A 13,027-nucleotide genomic window follows, 5' to 3' on the forward strand; every position below is an offset into this window, starting at 1 on the left:
AAAAACATTCTGGATTTCAGTACACTCCTGTTATGGCACTGTAGTTATATGTGGGTCAAAAAAACCCAACAAGGCAAGTAGGATGCCTGAGAGCCTTTTCAAAATTGTGTCAAGTTTCCATGTTACTCATTCCTGATTTTATTAAAGGGATGGATCTGAGCTCTGTAAAGGGGTGAACATCATACCTGCATTTCCTCTTGGCTGCTCCCTGGAAGCTCATCCCATTAGATGAGAACAAGTGTTTTGGAGGAGAGCTCAAAGAAACATTTTTAAGCATTTTTCAGGTGAAACAACATTGCTGAAATCCAGAAGTATTGCTCAGCTTTAAAAAATTTACATTAACTTCAGGTCCCCTGGACACATTTGGTGACCTTTCATTTATGTTTCTGGTGCTGTTTGACTCTGATTTTATTCTTTTCCCCATATGAATTACAGTCTGGTGGGTTCTGAGCAGATTTCCTTTCTTGGTTTGAAATGATTCTTCTCACTGTAAAGAAGATTTGCTGATTGTGTCTGGTTAACAATTCAGGGCCTGGAGGTTTACCCAGAGATGCTGACTGGCATTAATATATTTCTGAATACAGCTCTTCAGCTTGTTCAGGATTAAGACACAGGCAATTTTGCTGTTGGCTGGGTGTGCTTTGTCAGGGCTCAGTAGAGAAAAAAGCAAACTTAAAAAGTCCTGGTAATTAAAGCAAAAATAATGTAGCTGAAACTATTCATAAACTGCACTTGGCTAGGGATTTGATTTGATGAGGAAAAAAAAGCCAATAACTGCTGAATTGCTCTGAAATGTCACTTCAAATCCTGTTGGTAATGGAAGTCTCTGTCTCTTCAGGCCAGTGAGGGCTTGGACTTTGCTGACATCAATGGACGTGGAGTCATCATCACTGGGCTTCCATTTCCTCCTCGTCTGGAGCCCAGAGTCATGCTGAAGATGCAGTTCCTGGATGAAATGAGAAAAAGTGGTGCAGGTGCACAGGTACTGCTGGGCAGCTTTTCACTGCTTTTCACTGCTTTTCTGGGGTTCTTGTGTCTTGTTTGGGTTTGTGCTTGGGTTTTTTTCCCCTATTGCTTCAGGCATGAGGATGAATGATGTTATAAATTTAGATTATTGTCTTGCAGGGTAGCTGTTGGCCTTAAGTAATACAGTTGGTCTGTTGTACCCATGAGGCTGTCAGTGCCTCATCCACTAAACAGCAATTGGATGTTGCTGCTTGAGATTTTGAGCACCATAAGTCAGGTGTGATCCTCCCCTCCACCTGCTCCTGCTTTCCCGAGAGATTCCTCAGTATTTGCCGGACACGTTTATTTTTTCATTTCTTTAGGAAAAAAAGCAGTGACTGTAGAGCACAGAGAGTGCATTTTGACCTGCTGAATGATGTTCATTCTTTCTGCCCCCTCCTGCAGTACTTATCTGGACGTGAGTGGTACAGCCAGCAAGCTGCCCGGGCTGTCAACCAGGCCATTGGCAGAGTCATCCGGCACCGCCAGGACTACGGGGCCATCTTCCTCTGTGACCACAGGTGACACCTTGGCCCCAGAACACCAACACACAGCAACACCTTCAAATCCCAACAGGGGGGTTGATGTTTTATGTGAAAATGCTCTGATGTTGCTGTTTGGGGGGTGCTGTGGTTTGTGTGTAGTTAAATTGTTTTATATAACGGCCCATGAAAAACTGAACTTTCAGAAATCACCTGGTTTGTTATCCTTTGCTGCCAGAATATATTGTCTGGGGCAGCAGGAAGGCAGTGATGGTATTGATGCAGAATAAGTCAGTTATGATGTGATGGAAATGATGTGATGATAATTTACAGGCTTGCATTGTCTCAGCCTTTGATTTGAGAAGGTGGTCACCAGCACTGCAGTTTGTTTGAGAGGAGGAGGAGGATGAAAATGAGGAAAGATTTCATTGTTTCAGCAGCATAATACCAACTGCATGTTAATAGCCGTGGATATAATTCTTTTATAATGAGCAATATGAATTTAATTGACAGCCTTCAATGCTGAGGCTTGACAGGGAGCCCTGAGGATGGCACAGTTCAGCATTGCTGTTGCACAGTGGAAGATTTTATGGACTCAAGTTGGGAATTGGCTGATTGTGTGGTACACGGTACCAGCAGAACCCTTTTCTCTAGAGCAAAGCATTTTAAATTTACTGCACTGCTTCAGCCTTGCCTTGTCTTGCTGCTCCTCTCTTTTCCTTTTGGACCCTGACCTGGTGTTTCTGTAATTGATGGAGCCCAAGCTGACAAATCATTCTCTCCTTTTCCAACCCAGGTTCACAACTGCTGATGTCAGAGCCAAGCTGCCCTCCTGGGTCAGGCCCTATGTCAGTGTTTATGACAATTTTGGGCATGCAGTCAGAAGTGTCTCCCTCTTCTTCCGTGTGGCTCAAGACATTGTAAGTGCCTTCAGCATTTGTTGGTTTGGGTTTGGCTTTATTTATTATCAGGAGTGTTGGAAAGCAGGAATACTAAGGCAAGTGAAAGATGTGGCAGAGTCACTTGTCACTTCTTGTCACTGGAAGCTTTACTGGAAAGGAAAGATCTCCCTCATCCTTCTCCAGGAGGGAGCTGGGGCAGGATGTGTTGTCATGCTCTGTAACTTGTGAGCTTAGGTCACAAAAATAACTTTCTTTTCCAGTCCTTCTGAATAAACAGACCTTGGGTGATGTGCAAATACTGATGTTGATATCAAGAAGCTTTCTGCCTCACCCTCAGGGAGAGGGTGTATCAAATCCACACTTTTAAATCTAGGCTGGGTGGTATGAGGAGTGAGACAGACACAGCCATGGTTACTGGGTCAGTTTTACCAAATCTGCTTCTTTCTTAGCAGTAAGAAGCATTTTTGTTTCCTCAGTAATAGTTCCTTGATTTTAAAAAGTAATACTGGGGATTAACTTGCTGATTGACTGCAGAAAGTCATAACAAGAAATGGTCTGGAAGCCAGAAAGGGGAATTCTTTGTTCCCAGAATGGAGGTTAAGATTAAAATAAACACTTAAAATTTCACATACAGCTTTGGATGACTTTCTGGAAGAAGCTTTAGCCAAGTACTGGTTGTTGAAAATAATGATAGAGATGGGTGATACTGCATAACTTGATGGTATTTTCTGATCACAAATGAGTTTTGTGGGGAACAAGACCCACAGCCCAGTGTGCTTTGCCAGAAGCAGCTGTCTGGCAGGGACAGTGTTGGGAAGGAATTGTTCCTCAGCTGGGTCATGGCCTTTTTTCTGCTACCCAGGTCACTTAGAGCTGGGCCTTGCTGCACCTCATCTCTCTGTGTCACCTCCTAGCTGGCTGATCCTTTTTGTTAGAAGTATGTGACTGCAGATTGTGTAACAGCCTTGCTGTCAGGGGTTATCTGTGGAAAAGGGGGGGATGTCTTTGGGTTGTTGAGGGTTTTGGTGGCAGAGGGAATGGCAGAGTACCTTTTGCCCACTGCAACACTTTGTAAACTCCTTGCAGATGCCCCCCCCCCTGCCACGGTGCCCTCCTGGCTCTGCTGGTTCCCTGGAGGAAAACAATGAGGCACCAGCTACTTCATCAGAGCAGATCCTCTCCTTGAAAAAAGCCAAAAACTTGGATGATCATGTTCCCAGTTTGAAGAGGAAAAGGAAAGGTAGGTGTTGGTCCTCACACTTTTGTTTGAAGCTGAAATGAGAAAAGGAGGAGCAAGAGGACAGAGAAACTGGAATGGGAGAGAAAGCAAAGAGAGCTCAAAGACCAATATAAAACTGATTAGAGGGGACATAGCTCAGCATGAAAAAGATGGGGGAACCAGCTGCAACTGTAGGGCAAAGAGGCAGATGAGGTCTGAAAAAGTGTCCTGCAAAACAGGAGGAGTGTGGTGGAATATCATAAATAGTTTAAATAATAAGAATTAGAAGTCTCTTTCTGACTAGCACTATTTTCATATGTCTTTCTTCCATCCTGTGGTATAAATGACTCTTAGACAGAAATCTGATAAAGGAAACAGAAAGGGGACATTGACCTTGGAACAAAACAGTGTTTAAACATTTCTGGTTAGCCAGTGCCAAAGTGTATATCTCACATCAAATATTCCTTCAGGATGTTGCTCTCTGAATTGCTTGCTGTTCTGGGGCAGAACAGTGAAGCTGTGTTTAAAGCTGTGGTTCCAGAACAGTTGTGCCTGAGGGGGAGGGGGATTTGACATCACCTCTCATCCAGTGTGACTGCAGGTGGTTGTTGGAAGGGTTTACTTGGGACTCCAGTTCCAGCCATGCACTTCTGCTTCTTCCCTTGGTTTGGATCCATCTTTGTGCCAATGCAGAGCAAGCAGAGGAACTTGCTGAAGCAATTTCCCTTTCATCCACGTGACTGAGATGGATAATCCCACAGGATGGGCTGGAATGTATGGCTGGAGGTGAAGGGCAGTAGCTGTGCTGCCTCCTCTGAAGTGTGTTTGCAGTCACAGTGCATTATCTGCAACACCAAAATGCACCTGGAATCAGAGTTGTGGATAAGGAGCTTCTTGTGCTGGGTTTTTTTAGCTCCATGTGCTTCCATTCTTCTTAACATCGTGGATTTTCCTGGTAACCCACTGTTGAAGTAATTTCATAATAATGTGGAAATAGATTTTGAAGAGAATGCCTTTTAGAAGTAGCAAACAGATACTGACAGCACTACTTACAGCTCTGAATTCTTATATTTAAAATAAAATATACCTGGATCCTGGTTAGGGAGAGTGTGTGTTCCTGGGCCCTGGGGGTGACTGTGTGTTACAGGCATTGATGCTGTGAGAATTGTAGGCTTTAAAAAACACTTGTTCTGTTTAAAAGTAATAAATCCTATTTTGTGCCAGAATATCTTAAAGACTCAGTTTTGGGGAAATCCATAAAACTAAAGTAGTTAAAGACAGACAACTGCTGCAGTAAGGCTTCTTTTCCATTGAGCCTGAGCCTTTTTGAGATTAAATATGTCCATCACTTAAGGAGAAGTTTGAGAAGCCTCCACCAGGCTGTGGTAACAAAATGCTTGAGCAGTGTTGGCCAAATCAAACTTCTCACTAAGTCATATAATGCAATTTTGCCAGATGGGGAAGATGAAATAGAGCAACACATCTTTGTGGACTGCCACGAAAGATTTTGAGGTGTAATACTAAGTCAAGAAAAATGCAAGAGAGAACATGGAGTGTTAACTTGTCATCTGTGTTCTGCTCTTGGCAGCAAATGGAGCATCCAGCCTCTGCAGGGAATATGAGCAGGAGCTGGTCTCACCCAGAAGACAGAGTGTTGGGCTCCTGGAGGCACTGGAGCACAATGAGAAGAGCAGTGAGGATGCAGAGGAGGAAAATGACTTGGCAGGAGAGGAGAAGGTAATGGCAGTGGCTTGGCAAAGTGCTGGCTTGTCAGTAATTTGCTCCAAAGCAAGGTGAGTTTGGCATGGATTTCAGAGGACCAGTTCAAACCTTCAAGAAAAACTGTAATCAGCACTGGTAACCACAAGTTCTCATCATTCAGTTTAATCAAAGGGTTTCCTTTCCCCATTCCACTGGATAACCACCAGGTGTGGACATGGTGCAGCTGCTGACCATGTGAATTCCTGGAAGTCAGCTCTCTGGAGGGCAAGTTGCTCTGATCAAGAGCTTGGCAGAAGCTTCCCCCTGTGTGACCTGTGTCAGCACTTGGTGTATGGCTAGAGACTGAATTTAACAAAGGGGAGGGGTTTATGAATTAGATTGCACTTTCAGAGGAAATCCATTCTGCTGTTTCTGCTGTTTCTGCTGTTACTTGGGTGATTGTAAAGTGGTTTTTGCTGGTTTGATCTAATATTGGAGACTGCTGTTAAGCAGGGCCCAGGCACTGTTGCAGTGACTTGTTTTGCTTTCTTGAGCAGTGTCACAAACTGGGGTAACAATTACTGCTGGAAATGACTAAATGGAATGGACAATAACTTTGAAAAGTATTTTTTTGGACCTTTCTTCTTTTCCTTCTAATCTTCACAGGCACATCGACTGTCAACACTTTCCCTTCAGTATGAGAAGAGATTAACAGATGAGCAGAAAGGTGGCAGGAAGAAAATTAAGCTCATCAGCAATTCAGTATGTGTTGTCATGTCTGTGTCATCCTTTTGATCTGCAGACTGTTATAATTTGAATTCCAGTTTTGCAGGCAGACAGATGACTGATGGCAGAGCACTTATCTTTTTTTTTTCTCCAAATTGTAAATATTCATTAATGCACATCTGAAATCTAGTTCTGTCAAGCTCTTCCTCAAATCTAGACATCACAGACCCCATTAAGCACAGGTCCAGGTAGGGTTAGTAGGTGAAAAGAATTGGGTTTTGGCCTTGACTACCTTGCCAACATCTTCTCCCCTTGATCAGGTGTGGTAGATGGTTTCATTCTTTTTTATTAGAATAAAATAGTGCATTTGGAAGGGCCCCACAGTGATCATCAGAGCCTCCAGTGGTCAAGCTGACCAGTTTAGTTTGGGGAAGCCATCCCATCCTAAGCCCACACGTGGTGGGGCATTGCAGTGTGATGTGTTGTAGTTGGGCACTGGTCTGTAGCCCTGTGGCCAAACTCAGTTATCTCATTATGCAGCCAGAGTCACAATAAATTCATGTGAATTGGTGATGCTGTGTGCCAGTAGTTGCCCAGGGCAGTGTCCTGACTGTCAGACTCCAGTCACCCAGCAAACAAACCTGATCCTGAAGTCACTGATCCTGGATCCAGCAATATCCAAGGTGTGAGAAGGGAGCAGGTTCACTGCAGTTTGTTTGCAGTTTGCTGCCATCTGATGTCCTGGGGAGTCAGCCCAAGCCCTCAAGGTTAGCAGTAAATGTCATTTCTCTTCTTAAACCTTCTCCTCAGAATGGAATATGCAATGACACTTGGCTGCCTCCCCTAGGAATGTTCCTCTGAGGCAGCTGGGCTGGTCAGCAGAGAAAGTGGGCAGCATCTCTCTTCTGACAGAGGGATCCATGGTTTGGAAATCTGTGTAATAATCAGCTGGAGAAACTACCAGGGTAGCTGTGCCTCAGGGGTCGTTGTCACTGTCACTGTCCCAAAGGAAGGGTTGTTCTGAAGCTTTGTCAAGGCCCTGCTGCTTGTGATTTGTAGAATGTTTCCCAGTGTGAGGGGTAACCTGGCTTGGTCATGTGTGAGGAGTGACTCCCAGAAATGTCTCAGGGGAACCAGAACCCTCAGACACCTTCTGTTCCTTGTACCTCCTGCTGCAGAGTCCTGCTTTCCAGTTCACTGGACGTTCCCAGGAGGTAGGTTGGTTAGAGCTGTGTTTGTTCTGTGCCACTGGAGCTGTTCTGGAGCTGTTTCTTTTTTGGGAAATCCCACAGGGGTGTGGGAATAACTCCCATCAGTGCAGGAGACCTGGTAGCTGGCAGCATCTTCTAGTTCTGTGCCTTGGCAGAACTGTAAATATATTTCTGCCACCTGGATTGGTGTGAGAGCAATTCCTCCAGCCACACACCCACTGAAAACTCTTCTGTCTTCCCAGGAAGCTGAGCAGAAGGCAGAGGCAGCAGAGCCAAAGAAGGCCAGGGCAATGCTGTACATTGCAACAGTGAAGGAGACCCTGAGCCAGCAGAACTATGATCTCTTCTCCAAGGCTCTGCAGCACTACAAGAAGACAGATGACTTCCAGACAATGTTATCTCAAATGAGCTCCCTTTTTATAGAGGATGAAAAAAAGCACAGCTTGTTACGAGGTCTGGGAGCTTTTTATTTGTAGCATGTGAACTTTGCCTTAGCTAGAGGTGTTGTAGGCTTGAGGTGCAGCTCTATCAGGATGCTAATCATTAACATTCACCACTTGATACTGTATAAATTATGTATTTTATAAATTATATATTTTATTGTATAAATACTACATAGTGGCATTTAAATTTGAAGTTATTTAGCACATTACCTGACACAGGAGTCCTGCCATTGTGCATTTCTGTGGCATTTATTGCCAGTTGTGGAACTGATACTTTCCTAACTTTTTTTCCTCTCTTCCCTCTCTCTAATGAAAGGATTTTACCAATTTGTTCGACCTCAACATAAAAAGCAGTTTGATGAAGCATGTTGCAGTCTGACTGGGCTGGGCTGTGGCTACAAACCTGAGCACAGCCTCCTGAGAGAAGAGAGAGAAAAACTTGCCAAGAAGATAGGTGAGGAGTTTTTTTCATTCAGCACTGTGCAGGCAGTTGGGTGCATCTAAGAATTAAAACTGCAAAGGTGGAAAGCAATTTAATTTAATCCATATTGAGCTAAGTCTTTGCTCTGTGTGATCCTCTTGCCTGCCCTCCCAGGGCAGTTACTGCATGGTTAGTAACCATGCCCTTTTATTTCAAAAGGGGATTTTGCAGCTCTGTTTAAATAATGACTCTAGTCTGTGGATTTAAAAACATTGTGTTTGTTTTCTCTGCTGCCCACGTAGTGCCACCAGAATTGTGAATAGAGCTTGTGAAGTCATTGAATCCCTGGAACAATCAAGTCCTAAAAAAAAAAAAATCAGTGTTCACTCATCCCCTTATCAGAGAAACACAGCTATTTGTGTTATGTCAGGTGTTTTCAGCACACAATGACATACTTTGAAGTGCACTGTTCTGTGTTCATTCTTCCCCAAATTCATTGTTAATGGACTGGTTTGATTTAACAGAAGAAAACCAGAGTCAGCAGAAAATTGCCCCCTCAAAGGACTCCTCTGCTCAGCTAAACCCTGGACTCCACCTGAACCATGGAGGATTGCACTTGACAACAGGACTGAATAGTGCAGGTACCCTTCATGTTCAATAAAAACACAATCCCAGTAAGAAATGTATGTTTTATTTCATTCCTAAGGTGGAACCCCATGGTTTTGTGTTCCCCTAGCAGAGTGGCTCACTCTCTGTAGGTAGGAGTGATGGTAATTGAGAATTTTCAGCAAGGGGAGCAGAAAAGCCAATAGATGGGTCAGGGTGGATATAAAAGAAACCAACTAAAGCCAGAGGTTTGCCCTAGAGCTTGTCCTGGCACACATCAGTGAGGGAAAGGGTGAGCTGAGGCTGAGACAGCAGCTGGGCCTCCTGTGAGTGAGCTATTGCAGGAATGTCATTTTAGATTAGGTCCATATGAATCCAGAAAAAAAGCAGTTCCTATCTTATCAGTCCTGTGTGCATTCCTCATGTGCACAGCCTGTCCTGCTGCAGAAACAGCAACAAACAAATGTATTCTGCACTTGCATGTGCTCTGTGTGCACCCCTCTCATCTCATCCTGGCCAGGATTTATTTTTAAACTCAAAGGCTCAGTTATGATTTCATTACAGATCTTCCTGAGAATAGCTGGGAATTTTCTGTGTATCTCACAAGGAAATGAGAAGGATAGCTGGAGAGCTTAGGAGTCTTTCTTTAAAATAGTCAGTGGCTAATCCTTTCTTTGAAAAAGGGAAAAAATAAATTTAAAACCCCTGATGTTTCCTGGAAGGCTCTAAAAGCTTTTTGTGTATTCAGCCATGTTGTTTCTTTTGATTTTTTATTTTGTTTTGAGTTGTTTTCCTGTTTTGTGCTTTAGAAATATTTGAACAAAATGTAATCTGGGGTAATGATGTTGTCCTGAGGTCTGTGAGGTTGATTTTCACAGCAGTTTTTTTCCACTGAAAGTAATTCAGAAAAATTATGGCAATAAATGTGTGTATTATTCCTAAGCAGAACTCCATGAGGAGAAGAGCTCCTGTGCAAGTGTCAGAAATCTGTAGGACATGCAATAAAAGGCACTGATTACAAAATTCACACCCACGGTTTTCCCCCTTTCAGGAAATTGAACTAAACCCAAGTTTTAGAAATTCGTTATCTTCTTTAACTTCCTAAAAACTTGTAAGATCTAAGTATCAAAAGATGTGGGTGGCTTATTTAAGTCTGTGTCTTATCATATACTTCCTCCCTATTTGCATGTCATGCAAACCAGTTTTCCTCTGAGGCATCAGAAATCAGAGACTGAACATCTTGAGCAGAAGCAAATCTGGGAGGTGAGGAGGATGTTCAGAGCTGCTCCAACCTCCTCCTGTTCTCCTGCACTGCTCTTGTGCTATCTTGTGTGTTATTCTGGGTTAGTCATTCTTTTGGACACGTTTTCCTGTTGGGAAACACACAGAGATACTTTTTTTTTCTCCTTTTATTACTAAGGGGTGAGAAATCTGCCCTTCACAGTTGCTCTCAGCCCATGGCTTAAGTCAGCAGAGTTGGTTCAGCCACCTGTGCAGAATGCTTCTGCTCCTCCTGTGTCACCTTTCTGTCATTCCCTGATGACCTTCTGACTCGTTTGAAAGATAAAAAATAAAACTTCAGAAGACCCTAAGTGCTCCCCAGAGTAACTTTGCTGGGTTTCTGCCCTCCCCTGTCCCCCAGGCCACGCCAGAGGGGACTGTGCTGCCCATCTTGGCTTTACTGCTCCCTCCTTGGGGAAGGAAACACATGGGTAGCAGGGAGGGATTTCTTGGTCCTGCTCACACCCAGTTTTGTCTCTCAGGACAGCATGGCAGTCGAGCTCCAAGGGAAGATCCTGGCCAAGCCTCCAGGAGTAGGAGAGCTCAGCACCAGGGGCTCAGCACTTCTTATCTCCAGGATGTCAAACGGGCTCTGGACAGCAGCTCCTACGAGCGTTTCCACAAAGCCTTGCTGGCCTACAAGAGGACAGATGACTATGGTGCAATGATACCTGTGATAGCAGCACTCACCACTGAGAGGCCAGAAGACTTCCAGCTTCTACAGAGTAAGGGATTTTTTAATTTCTTTATTTTTATTGAGCTGGAGAGGTGTAGGTGCTGTGAGCAATAACCTGGGCGCTGGTCATTGGTTTGCAAATTCTCCACTTTTAGGAAAAACTTTGAGTGTTGGTAAACTTTACCTCTTTGTTTAGTGATGAAAGGATTTTGGAAGCTGCACCTTTTCAAGGTTTGAAATCAGGACTTACTGTTAAAAAAAAAAACAAGAAGAAGAGGGATTTTCTGCTGGCTTTGATGGAAACATCTCTTGCTGTGTAACACCTCAGTTCCACCTTCTCCTGGGGTAAATTCTTCTGCAGGAAGTGGAGCATCCAGTGATGCTGGGAAATGCTGGTGGACTTTAATCCAGTGACCTTGGATAGATGTCATGGTCTCCAGATTTTTAGAATATACCTTTTTCCTGCTGCATTAACCAGTCAGATCAGGCTCTACACAGTGAAGGATGGGAGGGAAATGAGCTGTGTGGCACTGAGTCATAGATCTCATAGATCTGCCCCTGAGCATTCAACAGAGTCAGGATCTTTGATTTGACCTGAGAGGACTTTGTGGTAGAGTTGTCTGTGCTTGGCAGTAGGTCATAATTGGGTTGCTTTAGGATTTTTGGATGTGTGTTGTGAATCCTTGTCAACCAAACAGTAACAAGAAATTTCCTTCTTAAGAATGGATACAGATGTTGTCTGTACCTGGCTGAGCTAGAGCAGTTGTCAGGTGAAGGTCTGGATCAGGTGTTTAAACTCAGCTGTAGAGAAGGGAAGAATTTTGAGGTAAATTGAGATTATTTTCTATACTGCGTGCTCGTTTGTCTTCTGGCAAGGAAAACCCAATAATTATAAAATCAACAAAAGCATCAAGTGTTTCACCACCCTAAAGGTACCCTGAAAAGTGCAGATATGGCTCAGCTTCCAAATAGTTTCTCCCCTCCAAACCAAGGAGCCCTCCATGGTTTATTTTCCTGTGCATTTGACTGTGGTTTTTATCTTTTTTTTTTTTTTTTGCAGGGTTTTACATGTTTGTGCGTCCTCATCACAAAGAGCAGTTCAGAGAGATGTGCAGAGGTTTGACTGGGCTGGTCTGTGGTGAGGGAGAGAAGCAATCCCAGCAGCAGGGCCAAGGTGAAAGGGGCCCCTTGCAGAGCTGCTGCACTGAAGAAGAAAACAGCCACATACAAGGTTGGGAATAAATGTTTGTCTGAAGTTTAGAACTTTATAAGCTTTATTATTATGATGGGTCGAGTCCAGCAGCCTTAGCTGTGGGCTTCCCCACACCAGGTGTGTTAAAGGAAGATCAAAGAAGTTGTGTTACACCAAAAAAACCCCAAAGCTGTTGTAAGGTAGAAGGCAATAAGAGCTGGGGAAGTGCAAGGAAGCAAGAAAATAATTATATATAGTGCCATCTCCTTTACACTGAGAAGTTCATGATGGGTGAAGGCAGAATTTTTGCATCTCAGTAGGGTGGGAGCAGGAGCAGACAGAGATCCTCAGTCTAGGAAGATTTTCCACAGAACTATTGCAATATAAGGGGTCCCTTTCAGTAGTAATGCATGTGTTAATGTCAGAAACTTCTATTACCAAGTGATTTGGCACAAAAAAAAAAAAAAAAGTTATGCAAATTCTGGTTTTATTTTTATCATGAGAATTTACTGACCTTGGGACTAATTGTGGCTTTTCTGCTGGGTTTTGGTGTTTTTCAGGTGCAGCCACTTCTAAAGATGAGGCACCAGAGCAAATCCAGAGAAAGATTTCCTCCTTCTTTAACCAGAAAAGCAAACTCAAAGAGCCAAAAGCTGAAGTATCAAAAGAAACCAGGAATGTGAGAGCACCCACAAGCTCTGAAACTGTTCCTGTCTTTCCTCTGGAGATGGAGCCAGAGTGTGGTAGGTATAGGTGAGAGTTTGGGTGCAGCTCTCTCACCTTCTTCTCATCTTCTGCATCTCTCTCATCTTTATTCCTCAGGAATAAAGGAAAATTACAGAAATGAGAATTATGCTGCTGATCTAATAAATGACTGCTTCATGTCTGTATTTGCTTAGGTGCAGCACTGATTGTGTTTAGTTGTCTTTATCTCAATGATGTAATAGTTTCCTGAGAACTTAAGGATTTTTCTCAAAAACTTCCTTGTAAAGTGGGGCTGTAGCCTCAGTTCCTAAAAAGGGCCTCTGAAGTACCAAGAGGCTGAGGTCATGTGAAAAAACTCATGTAGGGATTGTACTGGTGAGGCAATTCCTAAAGCTTGAAGTCACTGTTTTCTGGACTGTGTGCATGAAGATTTCACAGGTGATTACTGGAATTTTGT

The 13,027-nt window shown here is 43.6% G+C and overlaps 1 protein-coding gene across 5 annotated transcripts in view; it reads left to right on the forward strand.

The window, feature by feature from the left end:
- Positions 1 to 13,027, forward strand: part of RTEL1 (regulator of telomere elongation helicase 1) — a 32,287-nt gene that overhangs the window by 15,144 nt on the left and 4,116 nt on the right. For 3 of the 5 annotated variants that reach the window (XM_071759420.1, XM_071759416.1, XM_071759419.1), the window contains exons 22-33: positions 839 to 982; positions 1,411 to 1,526; positions 2,284 to 2,407; positions 3,476 to 3,635; positions 5,197 to 5,345; positions 5,976 to 6,071; positions 7,489 to 7,699; positions 8,006 to 8,143; positions 8,635 to 8,751; positions 10,480 to 10,722; positions 11,734 to 11,904; positions 12,426 to 12,608. In XM_071759420.1, coding sequence (XP_071615521.1) covers positions 839 to 982; positions 1,411 to 1,526; positions 2,284 to 2,407; positions 3,476 to 3,635; positions 5,197 to 5,345; positions 5,976 to 6,071; positions 7,489 to 7,699; positions 8,006 to 8,143; positions 8,635 to 8,751; positions 10,480 to 10,722; positions 11,734 to 11,904; positions 12,426 to 12,608 — 1,852 coding nt within the window. Of the gene's footprint in view, positions 1 to 838; positions 983 to 1,410; positions 1,527 to 2,283; positions 2,408 to 3,475; positions 3,636 to 5,196; positions 5,346 to 5,975; positions 6,072 to 7,488; positions 7,700 to 8,005; positions 8,144 to 8,634; positions 8,752 to 10,479; positions 10,723 to 11,733; positions 11,905 to 12,425; positions 12,609 to 12,764; positions 12,908 to 13,027 lie in introns of those variants that run through there. The other 2 variants (XM_071759418.1, XM_071759417.1) reach the window with 2 other exon arrangements.

This window comes from Heliangelus exortis, chromosome 16 (assembly GCF_036169615.1).
Source record: "Heliangelus exortis chromosome 16, bHelExo1.hap1, whole genome shotgun sequence".
In the NCBI taxonomy this organism is placed as follows: Eukaryota; Metazoa; Chordata; class Aves; order Apodiformes; family Trochilidae; genus Heliangelus; species Heliangelus exortis.